The sequence below is a fragment of the Arachis hypogaea genome, chromosome 19 (assembly GCF_003086295.3).
Source record: "Arachis hypogaea cultivar Tifrunner chromosome 19, arahy.Tifrunner.gnm2.J5K5, whole genome shotgun sequence".
Taxonomy (NCBI): Eukaryota; Viridiplantae; Streptophyta; class Magnoliopsida; order Fabales; family Fabaceae; genus Arachis; species Arachis hypogaea.
In genome coordinates this window covers 156597304-156619664 of record NC_092054.1, presented here as the reverse complement: position 1 = coordinate 156619664, position 22361 = coordinate 156597304, and the positions used below count along the sequence as shown (strand labels likewise).

The 22361-nt window shown below is 33.1% G+C and overlaps 3 protein-coding genes across 4 annotated transcripts; 1 reads left to right on the top strand and 2 right to left on the bottom strand.

Annotated features, from left to right (window-relative positions):
* Positions 1-10853: 10853 nt before the first annotated feature.
* Positions 10854-13484, top strand: LOC112779858 (cysteine proteinase mucunain). The gene is made up of 5 exons (XM_025824211.3): positions 10854-11436; positions 11517-11752; positions 11830-11970; positions 12523-12975; positions 13058-13484. The coding sequence occupies exons 1-5, from the start codon at positions 10956-10958 to the stop codon at positions 13157-13159; spliced, it is 1413 nt and encodes a 470-aa protein (XP_025679996.1). The 5' UTR covers positions 10854-10955; the 3' UTR covers positions 13160-13484.
* Positions 13485-18689: 5205 nt separating this feature from the next.
* On the bottom strand, positions 18690-22361 carry LOC112775962 (urease accessory protein F-like). 2 transcript variants are annotated; one of them, XM_072227461.1, is made up of 2 exons: positions 21873-22361; positions 18690-19584 (listed from the first exon to the last, which is right to left on the bottom strand). In XM_072227461.1, exon 2 carries the CDS (start codon positions 19529-19531, stop codon positions 18809-18811), a length of 723 nt encoding a protein of 240 aa, XP_072083562.1. In that variant the 5' UTR covers positions 19532-19584; positions 21873-22361; the 3' UTR covers positions 18690-18808. The 2 variants fall into 2 exon arrangements, with proteins under 2 accessions (XP_072083562.1, XP_025675672.1); XM_025819887.3 differs by having other exon boundaries at positions 18690-19547; positions 21873-22016.
* Positions 20172-20597, bottom strand: LOC112775964 (uncharacterized). Its single transcript, XM_072227462.1, has one exon. It carries the CDS (start codon positions 20595-20597, stop codon positions 20172-20174), a length of 426 nt encoding a protein of 141 aa, XP_072083563.1.

Sequence of the window (22361 nt, the reverse complement as noted above, 5' to 3'; positions counted from 1 at the left end):
GATGGAGTTAAAAGATACATTCTTTACAACGTTAAGAGTAGAAACATTTTCATTTCTAGAAATGTTCAATTCTATGAAAAAAATTTTCCATTTACATTACAGAAATTTTCAAGCAATGATAAAAATAATAGACAAATACAAGCTGTCCCAAAATTGCATCATGCATCTTTATTTGAGGATCCATTTCTAGATCTGGATGAACCTTCTTTTTCCCAAAGTTGGTTAGATACCATGCATCTATCATCTCATTTAGATTCTACCTAACATACTCAAATCAATCCCAATAACAATCTACATGCATCACCACATCACCACACTAACTCAAACATGCATCCATATCCTGACATAGCATCACAACCTAGAAGATCCTTAAGAGAAAGAAGATGTCTCACATACCTCAATGATTATCACTGCAATACCATGAATACATCAGCAAATAATTTTTCTAACATTTCACACAATTCATCGTGTTCTTCTCAAGAATGTTTTGAAAATTATACAAATATGTTACTAAACCAGGCATATCAATTTTTTGACAAGTCTTCCATTCTTTTCTTTGAGTCTGAGTCCCCACTTCCTCTCCTTCTTTTATCACCTGAGTCAATCACACAAAAATTCAACCAGGCCAAATACAAAGAACCAAAAACCTATGCTGAGGCAGTTTGTGATCCGAACTGGCAAGAAGCTATCAATGTAGAATTAATTGCTCTAAAGGAAAATCAGACTTGGACTCTTACCAAAACTTCTCATGCTAAAAAGGCGGTAGGATGCAAATGGGTGTTCAGGTTGAAATTGAATCCTGGTAGATATGTGGAGAGATACAAAACAAGACTTGTAGCTCAAGGCTTCACCCAAACAGCAGGGGTGGATTACTTTGAAACCTACAGTCCCGTGGTAAAAATGAGCACACTGAGGATAATTTTGTCAATAGCAGCCGTAAAGAATTAGTTTGTACACCAATTAGATGTCAATACTGCTTTTTTACATGGAGATTTAGCTGAGGAAGTATACATGCGACCCCCTCCAGGTTTAACATTGTCTTCACCAGACTTGGTTTGTAGATTGGACAGATCCTTGTATGGTTTGAACAGGCCAGTAGACAATGGAATACCAAATTATCAACCACTTTGATCGATTTTGGCTACACTCAATCTCAAAATGATTATAGTCTCTTCACAAAGTGTCATGGTTCACAATTTACAGCCATTTTGGTATATGTAGATGACTTAATCGTTGCCGGATGAAATTGGGTCCGTCAAGAAGCACTTGCATGATTTGTTTAAGATCAAAGATCTAGGTGACTTAAACTTTTTTCTAGGCCTTGAAATAGCTCGAAGCAAGATGGGCATTGCAATATGTCAACGAAAATATTGTATCGACCTATTGAAGGAGTATGGATTAATGGATGCAAAGGCAGCAACTACACCAATGGATTACACAATAAAATTGGCAAAAGATTCAGGGAGTTTACTCAATTCAGCATCTGAATACAGAAGATTAGTAGGAAGATTACTCTATTTGACCAATACTCGACCTGATATCGAATATACAGTAGGAAAATTAAGCCAATTCTTGGACTGTGCTACTGACAAATACTTTGAAGCAGCCATCAGAGTACTAAGATACCTCAAGACCAAACCTACCCTGGGTTTAATGTTCTCATCCCAAACTGATTTGGAACCAACTGATTTTTCAAACAGTGATTGGGGAGCCTGCTCAGACACAAGGAGATCAATGTCAGGGTATTGCTTCTTCATAGGAACATCTATTATATCCTGGAAAAGCAAAAAATAAAACACAGTGGCCAGTTCTTCATGTGAGGCAAAATATAGGGCCCTTGCAATGGCCACCAGAGAAGCGCAGTGGATCACCAATATACTTGGAGACTTGAAGATTGAATTGAGTAAGCCAATTGCAATATATTGTGATAGTCAATCGGCCTTGCATGTTGCGGCCAATCCAGTTTTTTATGAGAGAACTAAGCATATAGAGATGGATTGTCATGTTGTTCGAGACAAATGGCAGGAACAAGTGACAAAATTGCTTCCTGTTTCAACTGTTAATGAAACTGCAGATATATTGACTAAAGCTTTAACTCTAAAGATATTTCAAGACTGTCATGACAAGCTCAGAATGATGGATGTAACTGATTCTGTCTTGAGAGGGGGTGTTACATGACTTAACACTTCCACTAGTTAGTTAGGGTAGTGGGCTTATGTGTATAGTGTAGGTTACAAAACTCTAGTGACTTAGTTACCTTGTACAAGAGAGAAAAACCATTTAGCAGTAGAGTAGTTAGTGACTATATATATCAACAGTACTCTTTTGTATAGTTAGTTTTTGCATTCTCATTTTCAAGTAGAATGGTGATTGAGATGTGAATAAGAAACACAGCCTCCCTTTTCTGAGTTTTGTAAAGTTGCTCTTTCACTTTCCAAAACTTACCACTTTAACATTGTAAATTCAGCTAAGTGATAACCTCAAGTAGATTTTGTTAAAGAATTCTGCTATGTAATTTTTTGATGAGTTTGTGTTCTTGGTTGTTTTTGCTTTTGTTACTGACACCAAAAAAATTTCATATTTTTGTGATACATTTATTAAATTTTAGAATAAAAGATAAATTCAAGTGGACAACTATAATTTTATTAAATAATTATGAATGGTCTATCTAAAAAGTACGTCACCAATTTAAAAGAATATTCAAACACAATATTTTTCATTTGTCATTCATTTTTGTTAACTAAGTCCTAAAATAATTCTAAAGTTAATAATAATAATAATAATAATAATAATAATAATAATAATAATAATAACTAGAGTAAAGTATCGTTTTTGTCCCCAACATTTGAGGTAAGTTCTAAAGTTGTCCATAACATTTAAATCGTCCTATTTAAGTCCTTAATTAGGGGGTGTGCATGGGCCGGATGAAATCGGATTTGATGTGACCCAGACCCGACCTGAAATACATACCAGTCCTATTTATTAGACCCGAATTCGATCTTAGACCCGATGAAATCTATACACTTTCGGGCCACGATTATACCAGGTAAAAACCGGGTGAAAAATGGGTCGTTAACATTACATTACCTTGATACCTTCTTATAAGCTAGCATGTGAAAATATCTAAATTTCTAAGACTCCAACCATTATTTGACATGGTAAAATTCACTTAGAAAAATACAACAAGAACCAACTCTTCTCTAAAATTAAAGCATAACCATAATCAATACTAATATTGTCTAATAACACCAAATATTTAAATCAATACAAATAACACAATATTATGCATTAATCTAAAATCTTATGCATTTTAAACATAAAACATTAACTTATAGTCTTATAATAACTAATAACACAAAATATTAAGGTTCACAATACTTAAATTTCACATAAGAATAGCCATCATGTATCACTAATAACACAAAATATTAATTGTGTACGATGACTGGGCCACCGGGCCGAGTTCGGTGACCTGAGCCATGGCCCGAACCCGACCCAAAATAATGACCGAGTCTATTTTTGAGACCTTTATCCGGCCCTAGACCCGGTGAAATCACACCAAATTAGCCCCTAAAGTGTTCGGGGTCGGGCCGGGTCTTCGGGTCAGGCCGGGCCATGCACACCCCTATCCTTAACGTTTTAAAATTGGCTCAATGTTGTCCTGTCGTTAGGAATCTGTTAACAAAATTGACGGTAGGACAAAATTGAGATGATTTTAAAACGTTAGGGATGTAAATAGGAAAAAAACATTGGGGACAAAAACGATACGTACAAATTAATTTTAATTTTATCCTTCAATAATATCAATTTTTTACGGTATATAGTTATTCAATTATTTTTTAATCACATCTAAGTAAATTACACTTAATCACATTACTTTTATTCCTACCCTGGCCCAATGCAATTGTCAGGCCCAATTAAGTTAAAAAAGCCCAATCGAAAGGGTTGGCCTTCACCGCTCACCCGACTTCCCCAAAAGAAGTCGGATTCGACATGAGTTGGCAAATAACACTTATTCAAATAAATAACTGCCTCCTAAAATCTCTCAGCCACTTTTAGAAGAGATATCATAACAACCCTAAGATAAATGGACGATTATCCACCATCAGAAGTGGAACTACTCCAACGGTGGTTATTGGTTCACCATCTATAAATGCACTAACACGCTCAGGTAAAACTAAGTTCCAATATACTCTAAATCTGTTTAACCCCTTGCTGACTTAGGCATCGGAGTGTCATTGCAGGTACCACCCTCTACTTGCCAATACACATACAAATCCACTCGGACGGCGGCTCCCAGACACAAAGCAAGCCGGAGTCCACATTCCCTCATCGTTTGGGCCTTTAATCCAAACCTAATCATCCGATTCTAGGTAAGCCACTTTTCACCATTTCTGAAAAGAAGAACAAAAGTGATTAGCATACACGTCGGAAATAAGTATATACAAGTCGGAAGCTATCGAAAGTAGCTACAAAGAGACAAAAAACTACCTAGCTCGGTTCGAACAAAATTCGGAGAGTCAAGAAGAAATTTCTTAGTATTCAGGTTTGGAGCCCGCTCCCAAGCCTCTCGAAAAAACTCTACCACAGCCTCCTCTACTTCATCCAAATCTGCCAAGCCATACTTCTCTACAGTAGAGGCTTCTACCTAGTACAAAGGAAATCGGGACTCATTATTCTCATACAGGAAAAAAGGGTGATGGCCTTCAATGGTTCGTACTTTGAAAAAGAAATTTTTGAAGTCATGGAATGATTCATCAAAGATGAAAAAAACTTTTCGGCCTTGAATGGCTCGGAAAGACACCCATTGTTGCTTGTTTTGTTTACTAAAAGGCTTGGTCAAGTGGAAAAGATAGAAAAAGATTTTTAAAGAGATCGGAAGGCCCAGCTCTAGGCTGACAAGTTAGTATATTTTCAGAAAACCTCAAGAATTGGGGTGGAATTGGGTAGGAGCTACTCGACGATGAGATAAAACCTCCACCTCAAAGTCAAAAAAAGAAAAAGTAACCCTAAATGGGTGAAAAGGCAATCGTATATGAAAAGAAAGTGGGGGACAGAATCATCAATCCTCTCACAGCAAACCCGATCCTTAGGGTCTAGAGCCACTAGTTCATATTTTGGTTCATCAACATCGAGACTACATGGTGTTTTCGGAGATCAGTTATAAAAATATTATCCACTATAGAATTTTCAGAAAGAACAGACACATCTACCTATTTTAAGGGAGTCTCAGGGATACGAAAAGACATTTTTAGAAAGGTAATACACAAGAAGATATACCTACATTATACAAAAGGAAGAGACATCATCAAAAGTTAGTCCAAAAAATGAGTCTTTTCAAACAACAGAAAGGAAAAAACAACAGTCACAACCAAAAAAGACTTTCACCAAATAAAAAGTGCAGAACTTTAAAATTTTCGACTACAAACAGTAAAGATACCACAAGAAAATCTTGCTCTCAAAAGCAGGCAGCATATTGATCAGGAATAGAAAATACTGTAAAAGCGAATAGAGAACGAACCTTTGTGAAGAAGAAGATGAAGAAAGAATCCCAAATACAATGCAGTAGAATACTAAAGAGAAAGAGTCCAATGGTTCGAGTAAGAAAACAAGAGAGCAGTAAAGGGAAACTTCAAAGAAAGCAAACGAAAGAAAAGAAAGAAAGAAGAGGAAAAATTATTTATAACACCCTAGGGGAATAATGATAAAACGACACAGTCATTAAGAGGACGCGCCGTTACCAATGCCCCTCCCCCCACGTGTAAATGCAAAAGACAAACGGACGCGACGATTGAAAAATTCAAAATCACATCGGTTTCAAAACTAAAATCACGTCGGTTTTTCGATTTAAAAAGAAATACCGACTTAAGCATCCACGAGTTTAATTAATACTCGAATCCGACTCATAAATAAGAGATCAGACTCGAGTAAGGGCACTGTTCCTACTCTGACCCAATGCAATGGCCAGACCCAATTAAGTTAAAAAAAGCCCAATCCAAAGGGTTGTCCTTCACCGCTCACCCGACTTTCCCAAAAGAGGTCAGATTCGTTATGAGCTGGCAGATGACACTTATTCAAATAAGTAATTGCCTCCTAAAATCTCTCACCCACTTCTAGAAGGGATATCTCAATAACCCTAAGATAAAGGGACGGTTATCCACCATCAGAAGTGGAACTACTCCAACGGTGGTTATTGGTTCACCATCAATAAATGCACTGACACGTTCAGGTAAAACTAAGTTCCAATATACTCTAAACCTGCTCAACCCCTTGTTGACTTAGGCATCGGAGTGTTATTACAAGTACCACCCCCCCACTCGCTAATACACATACAAATCCACTCGGACGGCGGCTCCGAGACGCAAAGCAAGTCAGAGTCCACGTTCCCTCATTGTTTGGGCCTTTAATCCAAAACCCAATCATCCGGTTCTAGGTAAGCCATGGAACAACTTTTATTCTAAACAAATTTATTTTTTTATAATTTTACTTTTAAAGATTTTTACTCTTAAATATTAAAAATTTTTGATACATTAGAGACAAAAGGTACAATTTATAATTTATTGTATATGTATCATTTTTTTTCAAGTTTATGTATTAGTCATTCTACAAATATTTCATGATGAGTAAAAATATTTAAGAGTAAAATTATAAAAAAAAAATTTATTTAGAATAAAAGTAATGTAATTAAGTTTAATTTACTTAGACGTGGTTAAAAAATAATTGAATAACTATGTACCGAAAAAATTGATATTATTGAAGGATAAAACTAAAATTTATTTTTATATATCGTTTTTGTCCCTAACGTTTTTGTTCTATTTAAGTCCCTAACGTTTGGGATTGTCAATTTGGGATTTAAGTCCTAGTTAAGCCGATTTTGGATTGTCAATCCAAAAGAAAGTGTTTGTGTTTTCTGTAATAACGAGTTGGAATCTGTACATCATTTGTTTTTAGGCTGTGTTTTTGTTTGACAGGTGTGGAGTGTTTAGATAGCAGGGCTTCGCCGTCAATGGTCTTGTCCGGAATCCATGAAAGAGCATTTTTTAAGTTGGACAGAGGAACCGAGGAGTCCAGAGGATCGAAAGCAGCAGCTAAGGTGCTATTGTGCTATCGTGTGGAACATTTGGTTGGAAAGGAACATAAGAATCTTTCATAATAAAAGCAAAGGTGTAGATGAGGTTATTCGCATGATCGTGACTAGCGTTAACGAGTAGATATGTATTGGTCTCCTTTATTATTGATGGTAATGCCGAAGATGACATGAGAAATTTTAATTGTTTGTAGTGTTTATTTATTTAATTACGTAGAATTGTAATGTTTATCTAGCACTGTATGCTCTACTCTATTGTGTTGAGCTTCTACTTTCAAAAAAAAAAAAAAAAAAGCGAACACCCTGAGACTAATATTACAATCAACGTTCTACGAGGTTGTTGAGTTTTTTTTTTTTTTTTTTTGTGTCAGACTCTTTTAAGATTGATTATTTATTGTGAACTTGGTATATTTTGTCTTTCAACTATTTTCTGTGATTTACCATAAATAAAATGCATTCTCCTTTTTTGGCCGGAAATGGCATGGTATTGAAAATGGGTCAGTTATCTATTTTGAAGGTGAAAATAAGATGGACCATGTTATTCAAAAATTGTTTTGGCCCAAAGAGTTAAAAAAAGCTTGGTTATAATTCCACTCTTCTAAATTTAGTTATTTAGTTTAGAAGTGTTTTGAATTCGAATTCTAGTAATTCGTTAATTATTAACAAACCCTTAAATTATTAGATGAAAGATTTTATCAAATTAAAAATATTTCATAAAATCGTTTAAAAATTTTAAAAAGGAATTTTTATCTTTTTTATTTTTTGTTTTTTTTTCTTCTTCTTTAGTTGTTACCCTCTTGCTCTTTTCAATCCTTCCTCTTATTTTTTTTGTTGTGATTCGCTTTTAATTTATTGGTCAATTCTATAATTCTATTATTTGGTATTTAATTTATTTTTTATAATAAATTTTAAATATTTAAAAATTATTTATTTTTATATTTTTTAGATTAAATATTAATTTTTAACTTTTTTGTAAGTTAGATATCATTTTTTAAATATTATAGCAATTTTTTTAAGTGTTTCTATAAAATGTTTAATTTGATGAAATACTAACTATTCATCAATTTAGTGGTATATATTAACTCGCTAGTTTTTTCTAAAGTAATTGACATAATTTAGAGGAGCCGGATCTAAGTTTATATGCTCCATAGTTGGTCTTTTTTTATGGATATGGATTATAAGATTTTTGCCTATTTTGCACGGTGTTATGAAATCTGAAATCAAATAAGGAAAGTGAGATGGAGTTTCAAGTTTCAACTTTCAACCCAAGTATTTCTCTGGCATGAGACTATGTATTTAACTATTGTGAAAATTTAAGTAAAGTTCTCAAATTTATCAAATTATTTAAAGATTTTTAAACATCAATTTCATATAAAAATATTTTTATTTTTAACCATTTATAAAATAAATAAAAACATGACTCGTAAACAAATAAATAAAATAGCCAACGAGTTATAACTCAAATGGTATAGTTTTTTTATAAAATAAATAAATAAATAAAATAATAATTCCTCTTCCAGTTTTTATTTTACTATTATTTAAAAACAAAATATTGTTAAGTTGAAAACCATACATCTACTTTTGCGATAACTACTAGCAGTGAATTGTTTAATTAGTTGTTGAAAATATTTAAAAATAATTATTAGATAGTAAAAGATGCGGTAAGATACATGTATAACACATGCAAATCAAATCCAATTATGATTTATGAACATTCATAACTTGTTACTCTTAGAGTTTGTTACAGTACATTTGAGAAGTAGTAGAAGCTAACTTCTTTAGAATTATCAAAAGCCACAACACGTGTTTGATATTATTTTAAAAATAAATTTTAATTTTTTAAAAAATTAATTTTTAATTTTTTAAAAAGTAAAAATATATGACTTTTTTTATTGATAAGTCATTTTATCACTTTCAAATGACTTCAAAATAAAAAAATCTATTTTTATTTTTGGTTCTATAAATAAATATTTTCTATTTCTGTTGAAAATATTAATCGTCCATCATTATTTTTATGCAAAGTTTTATCTATTAGAAGTATTACTGGCCTTCCACTGTCATTTTTACGTAACAATTTATTTACATTGATCTTCCACTACCATTTTAAAACAATATTCCATCTGAACCATCTACTGCATATATTTTTTTCGATTATTTTTATTATTATTTTATCACTCTATTTTTATTATTAAATTTATATTTAACATTGTGTGTGGCATAAAATTTTAATTTTAATTTTATTTTTTTTATATGTGATTTTATTTTTATAGTTAGTTATAGCAAGTTCTTGATCCTAATAAAAGAAGATGAAGTTTTAATAGGAGTAAAAAATAAAAAACAGCAACAAAATATATATTGATACATTTCACATTTATTTTTTATTTTTACATACCATATTATACACAATAAAACAGCAACCACTAACTACACAATAATTTCTTTGACATTGCCATCAAGATTATTATCAATTAAAATTTTATTACTATTCACCACATACAAGAATACCGTTATGGGTGAAGATGAAGTAGAAAAATGATTTCTAATGAGAAAAACCAATTGCCTAAAAAAATGAAACTAATAAAAGAGCAAATAAAGAATCAATTGTCTCAACAATTATAATCTTAGTGATTAGGTTATGTAAAATTAACATTCAATATTGAAAAGTATTTGTTATTATCGTTGTTTTAATATCTATTTTTTGTGTAACAAAATTGTATTTGTTGAGTTATTTATCCAAACGCGACAATTTTAAAATAAGTAATTCTATAACTAAAAATTCAAATACAAAATAATTTATTTATAAGTTATTATTAATAAAAAAATTTATATTTTGAACTCTTTTTTCAAAAGAACTTGTTTAAGTTGTTTATGCAAACGGGCCTTAGAACACTTTTTAATCTAGGAAGGAGAAATGGTATATGACGCATTTATGGAGTGTATAGGTGTTTTACGCAACTATGATGTCAAGAGAAAAAATCGAACCCTCTGATTTGTGTACCCAAATTTTTTAAACACAAATCGGAGGTCCGATTACCTTCGTCAAAATTTAAATTTTCTCTCCCACACTAATTGGTCTGTTCAATTAGTAGGCTTAATTTTTTTAAAAAGAAATTAAATAGTCCAATTTCTTCATTCCCAATAACGCACAACACACGCCAATGAGTAATAGCTCAAATGGCATAGTCTCCCCATACTCAATTAAAAGGTTGCGGGTTCGAGTCTCCTATCTTTGGTAAAAAAAAAAAAAAAAATAACGCACAACACACACATGAGAAGCATCCTCTCAATTTTTTTTTAATAATTGAGGGAGTAAAGTGTGATATCTTACCATTAATTGTTATAAGTTAGATCACAAAAAAACATAAAAGAGAATGTATTAAAGGATTATAGATCACACTTTACTCTCTCAATTTTTTTCAATAATTGAGAGGATCTATTCCCTGCTTCTCATAGAATTTGGATTCTTAAAATTTTAAATTTTTACTTTAAAAAATAAAGTGTAATCTTCTACTCTTAAATAATTTTTTTTATATTTACTCTTAGTTTCACCTATAAAATAAATTATAAAAGATCCCACTTTACTATCTAAAATAAAATTTAAATATAGAAGATCTAAATCCTTCTCATTATCTCATATATCCCAAAAAAAATGAGCCGCCTTAGTCATTATTTGAAGATAAAATTTAAAGATTTGACCTAACCTCCTATTTCAACGCAGTTTCTTCCGTTTTTTCTGAACCAATCACAACCCTAACTTCTCTCTCATAAATATTTAAATATAACTCCCTCTTTCGCATCGCAACCCTTCATCCTTCTTCATTCCAGCCATAACCAAATCAGCCGCACCACCACCACGCACAGCCGTACCATGGGTCGCTCCCATGTCCTCCTCCTCTTGCTCTCCCTTCTGGCGGCGGCCGTCGTGGCGTCAGCACTCGACATGTCGATCATCGACTACGACGCGAAGTTAGAAGCCATGACGGAGAGCCACCTCATGAACCTCTACGAGTCATGGCTGGTGAAGCATGGCAAGGTCTACAACGCGTTGGGAGAGAAAGAGAGAAGGTTCGAGATCTTCAAGGATAACCTGCGGTTCATTCACGAACATAACAGCGCTGGGAACAAACCCTACAAGCTTGGCTTGAACAAGTTCGCCGATCTCACCAATGAAGAGTACAGAGCCAGGTACCTCGGCACCAAACCCCGCAGCTCCTCCGAGCAACAGCGATTGCTCTCTGGCAACAGGAAGAGTGACCGTTACGCATTCCGCGCCGGCGACGAGTTGCCTGCTTCTGTTGATTGGAGGGAGAAGGGTGCCGTCTCCCCCGCTAAGGATCAAGGCCAATGCGGTTAGCACATTATATCTAGGGTTTAATTTTGATGCTCTATAATATTAATTCCCCTAAAAGAATTTGGTTTTGTTGTGAAGGGAGTTGTTGGGCTTTCTCGACGGTTGCTGCGGTGGAAGGGATCAATAAAATTGTGACGGGGGAGCTGATATCTCTGTCAGAGCAAGAGTTGGTGGATTGTGATAGGAGCTTCAACATGGGATGCAATGGAGGCCTCATGGACAATGCATTCGACTTCATTCTCAACAATGGAGGCATTGATTCTGAGCAAGATTACTCCTACCATGCTCGTGAAGGTGTTTGTGATACCAATAGGGTCGGTATATATCCCTTTCACTCTATCCCTCTAATTACTATTATCAATGTCCTAAACTAAATTGGCTTTTTTGTCAGAAAAATGCTCATGTAGTTACCATAGATGGTTATGAAGATGTGCCAGAAAATGATGAGAAGGCGTTGGCTAAGGCTGTTGCACACCAACCTGTTAGTGTTGCCATTGAAGCTGGTGGCAGGGCCTTCCAACTTTATCAATCTGTAATGTTATTCTACCTTACTTTATATTACATAACTCCCTCGTGTGAATAAGATAATAGCTGAGATATTAACATGTATATTAAGAAAGAAATTTAGCATTTGGTGAGTTTATAAGAAAAGATTTTTTTTTTTGAATTATTTTTTTTAAAAGATTTTATCTAAAAGTAAAAGTAATTTTATGTTTGGGTATGTTATGCAAAAAGATCTTTTTATTTATCAAATTATGTTTGAATATAACAATATAAAAGTATTTTTTTTGTTTATTTATTACATAAAAAATATCTTTTTTTTTTTAAGAAAAAAGATCTTTTTTTTAAAAGATGTAAATTACAACTTCTCAAAAAAGATATTTTTTCTGATTTTTTTTAATAATTTTACTTTTACTACTCGAAATTTACCAAACACGCTTAAAAATAAAAAAAATCTTTTTTTCATTAAAAAATATTTTTTTATAGAGCAATGCTAGGGGCAGTAATTTTTGTTTGAAGTCTTATTTAATAATTTATAAAATATATCAAATTATCTAAGGATTTGTTGATTGGTGATGATCAGGGTATCTTCACCGGCATATGTGGAACTGAACTTGACCACGGTGTTGCCGCAGTTGGGTACGGAACAGAAGACGGTAAAGACTACTGGTTGGTGAGGAATTCATGGGGTTCAGGATGGGGAGAGGAGGGTTACATCAAGCTGGAGAGAAATCTTGCACATGGCAGAACCGGAAAGTGTGGTATCGCAATGGAGGCATCATATCCAATCAAGAACAGCACCAACCCACCAAACCCTGGTCCCTCACCTCCATCCCCAGTCAACCCTTCCACTGTCTGTGACGAATACTACTCTTGCCCTTCTCGCACCACTTGCTGCTGCGTCTTCGAGTATGCAGGATTTTGCTTTGGATGGGGATGCTGCCCTATGCAATCCGCCACTTGCTGCGACGACGGTGCTAGCTGCTGTCCTCCTGAGTTTCCCGTCTGCGACACTCGCGCCGGAACCTGCAGATTGGTACGTAACCGTTATATGCTCTTTCTTCTTTCCTTTTTGTTTATAGCTGCCAATGTTAATGTTCCTTCATGCAATGCAACAGAGTAAAGATAACCCATTCGGAGTGAATTCCTTGCCACGAACACGTGCTACAAGCACTTGGACTCAAAGGAAAGTTGCCATGAAAGACTGCTTATTGGCATGAAAAGCCAGTGGGAAAATGTATATAGGGTGGTGCCGTGGTGGTGCTTCGGTACGGTGTTGGTCTCTCTTTTAAAGTATTATTAGATGGTTTAATACGTTTAATTAATTAAATTTGTTTAATGTACTTAAATCATTCTTCTAAAAATATTTTATGTCTTCAAGTCCGATCTCTTTGTTGCTTGGGAAGGATTGTAATTGTAAATACAATTCCATTTTTTCTTTTCTTTTTCTCTTTCCTCTGTTAGTCCCACGCGATATTTTACCGTACCCTAACTCAATATGTATACTACAACATTCATCAATCACAGAATGGAACTTATTAATAATTGAGCAACAGTTCTAAAAAACATGAATATGCTACTATTCGCAGAACTCCATTACGGAAAAGAAAATTCTCAGTTTATCAATATTTTCTCTAATTTAGGGAAGATATTTTTAACATTTTTATTTGAATAAATACCTTATTAAAATTATATATTAGTGTAAACTCTAATAGATAATTTAAGAACGATTAATCTCTTGCTAATATACTATGAAGCACGGACACTTTGCTGAGTTGCCGTGTCTGCGTGTCGGATACATTTCGGATACGACACTCATCCGACACGCGTGTCTGCCGTGTCCAAACCGTGTCTCAATAAAAAATAAAAAATTCTTCTCCGGACACACTTGGATACACCTAAATACCATCATGTGTCAGCGTATCCAGTCTTATTCTTAATATATATTCTTAAAATAAATTTAGATATAGTATATATTATTATTTATTAAAACAAAAAATATTTTAAATAATTGATATAATTAAAATAAGACATTAAAAATAATTTAAAAAATTAATTTATATTTTAATATCAATAAAATATTAAAATATTATTACGGTTTATCTAAAAAATATTTTATATTTTATATGTATACGTGTCCCCGTGTCATGTAAGATTTTAAAATTCGCGTGTCGACGTGTCCCGTGTCGTGTCGTGTCCCGTGTCCGTGTCAGTGTCCGTGCATCATAGCTAATATACTTTAAAGTATGCAAATCCGTTTTCTATATATTGCAAAAATTCATCCAAATGATACTACTTAGGGATTTTTTTATAGTGATATAATCCTAAGTCTACAATAAGGACAAAATAATGCATTTTTTCTTATTTAAATTATCCCAGCATTAGTCTCATATTTGATAGTTATTTGATAGTTATTCATAAAATGTCAAATAGGAATTGTGTATCATATTTTAAGATTTTGAGCCAATTAATCTTTTACCCCCTATATATTAGATAGGATAAGAGTCTCTCATGTATAAAGGAGTAAATCAACCAAATATATGTAGACTTGAATCAAAAGGGTATGTGAAAGTTTAGCGGGTGAAAAAAAGGTGGTGACTCTGAATCTGAGGCCAAACCAAAGAGAGAGAGAGACGATGCCTAGTTAAGGTAAAAATAGCTTATGATCTTTAAGATAATTATTTTGAAAACAACAATGTTAAAGAACCAAGAGCGTACCACCCAAATGCCTTTGGATGAATTTAAAATCTCTACGTGGATGGTGTATATGTTAGGCATTAGGATGTTTTTTCTCTTTGTAAATTGAATGGTTTTGAATCTATTTTCTGATTTACCATATTTTAGGCATTTGGAGCGGGAAGGATGATGAAGAGACTGGAAGCTAATTGAATCAATTTCCGTGATTCACGTTACAATGATACTGAACGTATCTCTTCTTAATTTGAATGTAGTGAAACATTTAATAACTAATATTTTAAATCATAAATAAATAAAATTAATTACTATATTTATAATTAATTAAGTTGTTCTATTTTTAGCTGATTTGGAGTTAATTCCATATACTTTTCCTTTTGAAAAAGAAATATTTAATATATATCTATCTAAAAAACTTAAGCGATAATTATTTTTGTGCCTGACTTTGGTCAATAAAGCTCTACATCTAAATCATAATCTTAACCAAGTTTAATCAAATTTTAAGTATTTTAAATTTTGTGTATTCTTTTTCTTTTTCTTTTTTGTTATTCTTTTCTTTGATTATGGTTATCACCAACAATACTAATATTTTACTAACATCAAAATAAGATTCTCCAACAACAAGTAATCAAGAACAACAAGAAGAAGAAAGGGTATTAGTAATAATAATAACAATAATAATTACTTTTTGTTAAGTTGGAAGGTTCACAAGAAGAGAGGAAGCAACCAACAAGTAGTGGAAGAAAGCATCAAGAAGCCAAAGACACAAGAAAATGATGATGATGATGAAGTTGAAAACGAAGTCGAAAAAGACGAAAGTAATGGTGATGATGATCATGATGATTATCAAGAAGATTCATCAGAGAAAAGGTTGTTGTTAGAGAGGTTGAAAGAATTTGATAAAACAAAGCACAAGAACTCAAGTAAGATTAGAGAAAGATATGTGTGTCACACTTGCAAGATGTGGTGCTCCCAACATTTCATGCAGTGAGTTGCCATGTTCATGATGAGAAGATCAATAATCGTAATCATCTTTCTTCTAATTCATTATCATCACCATCTCCAACAACAATCACCGTTAATGACAACAATAAAGTTGGTAAGTTAGTTATTAATAATTTTAATGATGAACATGTCAAAAATAATAGCGAGTCTAAATTCAATAAGGGAAGTAGTGGTTGATGATTCAAATAATATTAATAATCCTCCTACTATTAGAAGAATGCTAGATTTTGATCTCAATGAGTTGCCTCATGCGGACTGCGGAGGAAGATAAATAATAATTGTGAAATGTTCAACATAATCTCCTGTCTTTGTTTTCGTCATCATTATTATGATTATTATTATTATTATTGGCCTATCTTTTTAATTTTAAATTTCTCGCATGTATATATATATATATATATATACCCTGACCTAAAATACAAATCAGGCCCAATGCAGTTAAAATGTCCAATCTAATAGGACGGTCTCGTCCACGTATCCGACCTCTTTTAAGATGTCGGAACAGATTAAACTCACACTTAACTAAGTAAGTAACTGTCTTCTAGAATCTCTTACCCATTTCTAGAAGAGAAATCTCAACAATCCTAAAATAAAGGGCCGGTTATCCACTATCAGAAGTAGACTACTTCAGCGGTAGTTATTGATTCGTCTCCTATAAATATACTGATAGTAAATTAAGTTCTAATACACAAAAATCTGCCAAAACTCTTACTGACTTAAACATCGGAGTATTTTACACTCGGACGACGATCACAAGGCGTGACACAAGTTGGAACATTACACATGATGTGTTAAAACTTATGCTACCAAGTAATGTGGTAAATGTACGATTAATTATATCTGAATAATAACAATATTAGTATATTACTGTAGCAGCAATGAAACTTAAAAGAAAATAATAATGTTCAAGTCCCAGAAAATGGTCAATTATGTGCTTGTTTGTAGTGACGGATCTAAAAAATTTATGTTGGAAAAATAAAAATAATACACAATACTATCAAAAGATATATTAATTTAAATTAAAAAAAATAAAAGTGCATATTAATTATTTGAATACAAAAAAAAATTAAAAACTACACTAGCTACTAACTTTTTTCTCTTCAAATTTTGAAGGTACTTCTCTTCTTGTTTTCATATTTTAAAAATATTGAATAATTATTTTATTATCAACTTGATTGAATGTCTCTCTTTCTATATACGTAACTAAACTATCATTCAACCACTTATCTCTTATTCAACCACTAGAAATATTTTTTCTAATGGAGTGATTTCAGATTCTAGTGGTAACTTTCTTTTGAAATATTTTTTTATTATTATTTTTAAAAATAAAAAATATATATTTTAAATTAGTAAATTGATCAATTCACTTTAAAAATTTATATACAACACAATTACATATAATAGAATAAAACCAAAGATAAACAAATAAATAATAAAGATCAGTAAATTAAGAATAAAATAAAATATATAAATTTATAAAGAGAATAAAAAAATAGATTAATACATAAACTATAATTGTTTGAATTAAAATTTGCAATTCAAAATATCAAAAACAGAAACAATGAAATTAAAAGATACATAGAATCATAGAGAGCTATACAAAATAAAATAGAGAATTTAAAATTTACCTTTTAATGAAGAGAAGGTGACCACTAGACAAGGAATAGAAAAAGAAAGTTGAAAATATAAAACTAAGAAGAGGGTTTAAGAGAATAAATGAGTGGCGGCTGAAATTTAAAAATGGAAAAAGACTAAATTTGATTAGGTTAATTAATAGTCAAAATGATAAAAAGATAAAATGGATTTAGGACTTTAAATAATTGGACTTAGTTTATTTATAGTAGGATAATTTAAAATCTAAAATGGGAGCATATTATATATGTATTTTTTTTTGTTTAAAAAAATGAAATAACAGTGGGGCAAGTGTCCCCCATGCCACTGTGTAGGTCTTTGAAAGATCTTTTTTCAATAAAAAATATCTTTTTTTTATTTTTTAGTGTGTTTGATAAATTTCTAATAGTAAAAGTAAAAATATTAGAAAAATAAAAAAATATATTTTTTGAGAAGGTTATAATTTATATTTTTTTTAAAAGATATTTTTCTTTAAAAAAATATTTTTTACAAAATAAATGAACAAAAAAAATACTATTATCTTATCTTACTCAAATATAATTAATAAATAAAATAACCTTTTTATATGAGATATCTAAATATAAAATTATTTTTATATTTATAAAAGATATTTTAAAAAAATATTATTTAAAAAAATATCTTTTTTAAAAATAACACCCAAACAAGCTCATGAAATAGCATAACAAAACCATACAAAAATAGTTTTAAGGAAAAGGTTTCAAATTTAATTAACTTATGAAAAATGTTGTGATCCTCTTCGTACAAGTCATGTCGCATGAATCACCAAAAAAGCTTATGCGGAAGACATCAAAAAATAAAATCCAACCCGACACAACTATATTGGTATTGTACCTTACTTTAATCGGTTCGAATATCGGACTTAAAATCGTGAAACTCAATTATCCAATTATCTAATATATTATATTAAAAAAATAACATTTATATAACTTTTACAAATCTTAATCTCACTTTAATTTTTATTTATTTTTTTTATTTTTTTCCTTTTATTTTTCAATTTGTTTCATAAATTTAATTTTAATCGGGTACTGGATTACCCAATCCAACCCATATTTCATCAATTTGGCTTAGTTAATTTAATCAATTTGTTTCATAAATTTAATTTTAATCGGGTACTGGATTCATCAATTTGGCTTAGTTAATTTAATCTATTTGATTCTCAAATTCACCCAAACCCAACCTGGCCTGATTTTACCCATAGGAGCCAAGCAATGACGTGCAAACATTTTTCTTAATGAACATATTTATATCCCCCTACGACTCTACATATATATATGGGTTATTTGGATTGGTGTTTTGGGTTGAACCACAACTTGACATGTGTCAATCGTTGAACCTACATCGTCATGTAAAACCAATGGAAGCCAATTTTTTGAGTGAGTTGCCACCTCAAACCTCACAAGAAAAAGGAAAATTCAATTTACCAAAAGACTTAACATTGTCTCTTCCAATCAAAACTCTACTATGTCTATGTACTTCATATTATGAAAAATACATCATCAGTGTTATGTTTGTGCCTTCTAAGACGAAAAGAGCCTAGAAAACAAATAACCATGGCAACCTTGCACTGTATCTAGCAGAGGTGCAACTTGGCATGCATCGTCAATGTTGCGATTCTTCCATTTCTCTAGTATACCTTCAGCATTAGGAGCAAGTTGATGCTGCAAAACTGCAGCACCAAGAGGACCTATCAAATTCAACCTTGTGGCAGCAGAAATAACATCCCTCATTGTGATGTACATATAAGCTCTTTGAGAATCAGTACTATCTAATCCTAGTGTGCCACATATAAGTCCAAATATAGGAGCATGGTGAAAAGATACAGTACCTGACCCCAAAGAAGCATTTCTCATTGTTTTCAGAGAAGGGAGTTCCGAGAACACAGCCGAACCCACCCTCATTAGTGCAGACCCTTGTGAGATCGATGCCTTTCGGCTGACTTCATTTGTCAGTGTGGCATCCAATATTTTGTCAAGATTGTGCCAGGTTTCCAACTTGGGCGACACGGAAGCCACGTGCACGAAAGGAAGGAGTAAGCTTCCTGTGTTCTCCAAGACATGGATAATGAATGTCTTGAGTTCATCTGGATTTGAGACCAGGTTGGACTGAACTGCTGCTTCAAGGCCGAAAGAGTGAGCAAAGCCGCCGGTAGGTAGAAGAGAATCAAGCAACTGCCATTGGCTCCACTGTGCAATGGAGGCTGCAAGGCGAGGTCCGTTGTCACACCCTTTACTTATTTGCATTGTAAATGATAGTCAGCTGGCATCGACGACAAATATCAGATTCCCACAAAAGCCTAGAAGAAGAAACCAGGCTTATACATTCAAATTCTTTAAGGAAATTGAAATACTTGCAGACATCATTTGAAAATGAATTATATATTGTACAAGAAATAAAACTCAATGTCTCGACCAAAATTGAGCTCCCAAAAGCGTGATCTTGAGGTCACACAAAGACAACTCAATCATTGCTCCAAACCTATCTTCAAACAAATGCTTAAAATCCGGAAGAACCGTGAAAATTCCTCGTTTCCCTTTCTTTAATTATTCTGAACTCTCTATGCCATGCTTATTAATATTAACCATAATTCACTTACGGAGGGAGTAGGACATTTATTTATCAGATCACATTATGAATTTGAACTCACTATGTTGTTCTGTGTCCAAACAAGGATTTGCAAAAAATGTTTTTTTCAGTCCAATCAGAATCATATCTTATAACATAACAAATCGGCACGTTAAAATCAAATTGCACAAGTAAGAGTTGGAACAATCTATTAATAGCGATTCTACATTATGTGATAAAAAGACAAAACATTCAGTAGTTCCAACCTACAAACAAATACACCTATGCTACCACAAGAGAAAGGGAGGGGGGGGGGGACTAAGACTTGTTTTCTTGGGATTTATCATTGTCCCTGTTCATGAAATGGAATCCCATAATATACCTATATTCTCCGGTACCAAGGCAACGGGAGCAGTAACCAAGACCGCTTCCGCCACAAGTTCTACACCATTTTGGCCATTCACCTTTCGGGAGCATTTCCAAATGAACCTGGTTTGTCCTTCCCTTCCCACGACACTGGTGGCAATCGACTCGTCCACTCCCCTCACAGACTACACAATGTGGATCCGGCTTCTTTCCTCTCTTCTTCTTAACATTTGACTCCGTTCTCACAACCCAAGATGGCTTAGTGAGTGAGATGTGACTATGTGGCGACAACTTGGGGGAGCGCAGAGGAGGTAGGCCATTGAAACTCCCACTCTCGAATCGAATCATTGTCAATAAACTCAGGGTCCCAATAGTCATCTATCTAAGCAAGCAAACTATTTCCAGTATCTACTCCACCATGACCCTGGATATCTGAAACAAACGAGCTTCTTACTTACTTTAACATTTTCTCAAACATCTGGTGGGCATGATTGTGACTGTTCCTCAAGGTTTTGAGAACCGGATCGGTTATCGAACTGCGTTAGTTACTAGTTCACTGGTTTACTGGTCCAATCGGTCCAACCGTGGTTTAACCGGAAAAACCGTTTTAGAATAAAATAATAAATAAATTACAAATAAACATCCAAATACAACAGGCACAAGCACAACTCACTTTTTATTTCTTCATAAAACATTAATGTGAACCATGAAGAAATATGGCTAAAATGTTCTAATCTGAGTCTTGGCAAGTTAGCTAGCAACTTTGTGAATGGAATAAGTTCTTCTAATCTAAAGCAACTGTGAATTTTCAGTTTCTGGAGCTCTGAGAGATATTGAATAGCCCAATTGCAAAAAATGGTTCTTAAAAAGGGCAATTTTTCAATGTCAAAAGCTTTAATTTGGAAAGGGATCCAGGATTCAGAGGACCTCGAAACACACAATTCAGTTCAAGCAATTTGTTTAACAGCAACAAAATAAAAAACAGCAACAAATAATTACCCTAAACCCTGGAATCAATAAATCTATAAAAAAAAAATTCAAAACTAGCAGACTCAGAAATTAAAAAACAGCAGCAGCATAGCAAAGCCATTTTTATCAATAATTTCAACAACAACACAACTTATCAATGATTATTCAGAAATAAAAATTTCAGAACAGAGCATAAATGATGCATTACAGTGTCACATTACATGTTTTTTGTGCATAAAATTTTATTGTGACCATCTTAGAGTCAGAATTATTGTTCACATTACAAGACACTATTATATTATTCTGGTTTGAAGCTTTGTTGTTGTCACTTGTCAGCCACCCCACATTCTACAAACAGAAGCAATTGCAAGATACTATGGACTAGAGAAAGGGCAAGTAATTAACTTACAGTGGTGATATCACTCAATGCATGTCAATAAAAAATAAAGAACACACAAAAACAGCAACACAGCAACACACAAAACAGCAACACAGCAGAACCAGAGCTCATTGAATAAAAAATCACAACACAAAAATAGCAACACAGCAGAACTAGAGCTCATTAGTAATCAAATAATCATTCAATAAAAAATTAAAACACAAAACATTCAAATAATCAGTAATCAAATAATCATTGAACATGGCATATATAAAAAACGCACAAGAAGTTAGCAGTGAACTGACCTTCGAAGTCTAGGGTTTTTTTCTTGGTTGAGCTTCTGTTCTCTGAACTCGAAGGAAGGAAATTGGAATGGAGAAGGGTTTTTCTTCTGAGCAGTCTGAGCAGAGGGGCAGAAGCGCGACGGAGACAGAGGCCAGGCGACGAACACGACTCAGAAGACGGTGGTGGTTGGAAGAACATGCGGCGACCAGACGAAGACGATGGTACCTGAGCGCGCGACGGACGGCGGCAGGAGCGCGACGGAGTAGATGAATACCAGGGACTGACGCGCCGAGCTCGAGGAAGAAGAAGCTGCGATTCTTGAAGGAGGAAGAAGCACGGACGACCAGACGACGATGGTAGCCTGAGCGCGACGGACGGCTAAATGAAATATTTGAGGATTAAATCATAAAATTCTATTGTACTATACACTCACCTAACTTATACATCCTCTGTGATCATGCTGATTGAAAAATGAAATATTTGAGGATTAAATCATAAAATTTGCCCCC

Excerpts from the sequence above, each read along its gene's own strand:
- LOC112775964 (XM_072227462.1), bottom strand. The coding sequence starts at position 20,597 with ATGACTATTGGGACCCTGAGTTTATTGACAATGATTCGATTCGAGAGT.
- LOC112775962 (XM_072227461.1), bottom strand. The coding sequence starts at position 19,531 with ATGCAAATAAGTAAAGGGTGTGACAACGGACCTCGCCTTGCAGCCTCC.
- LOC112779858 (XM_025824211.3), top strand. The coding sequence starts at position 10,956 with ATGGGTCGCTCCCATGTCCTCCTCCTCTTGCTCTCCCTTCTGGCGGCG. Across the intron at positions 11,753-11,829 it reads GTGTTTGTGATACCAATAGG|AAAAATGCTCATGTAGTTAC; the intron begins GTCGGTATATAT and ends CTTTTTTGTCAG. Across the intron at positions 12,976-13,057 it reads GCGCCGGAACCTGCAGATTG|AGTAAAGATAACCCATTCGG; the intron begins GTACGTAACCGT and ends GCAATGCAACAG.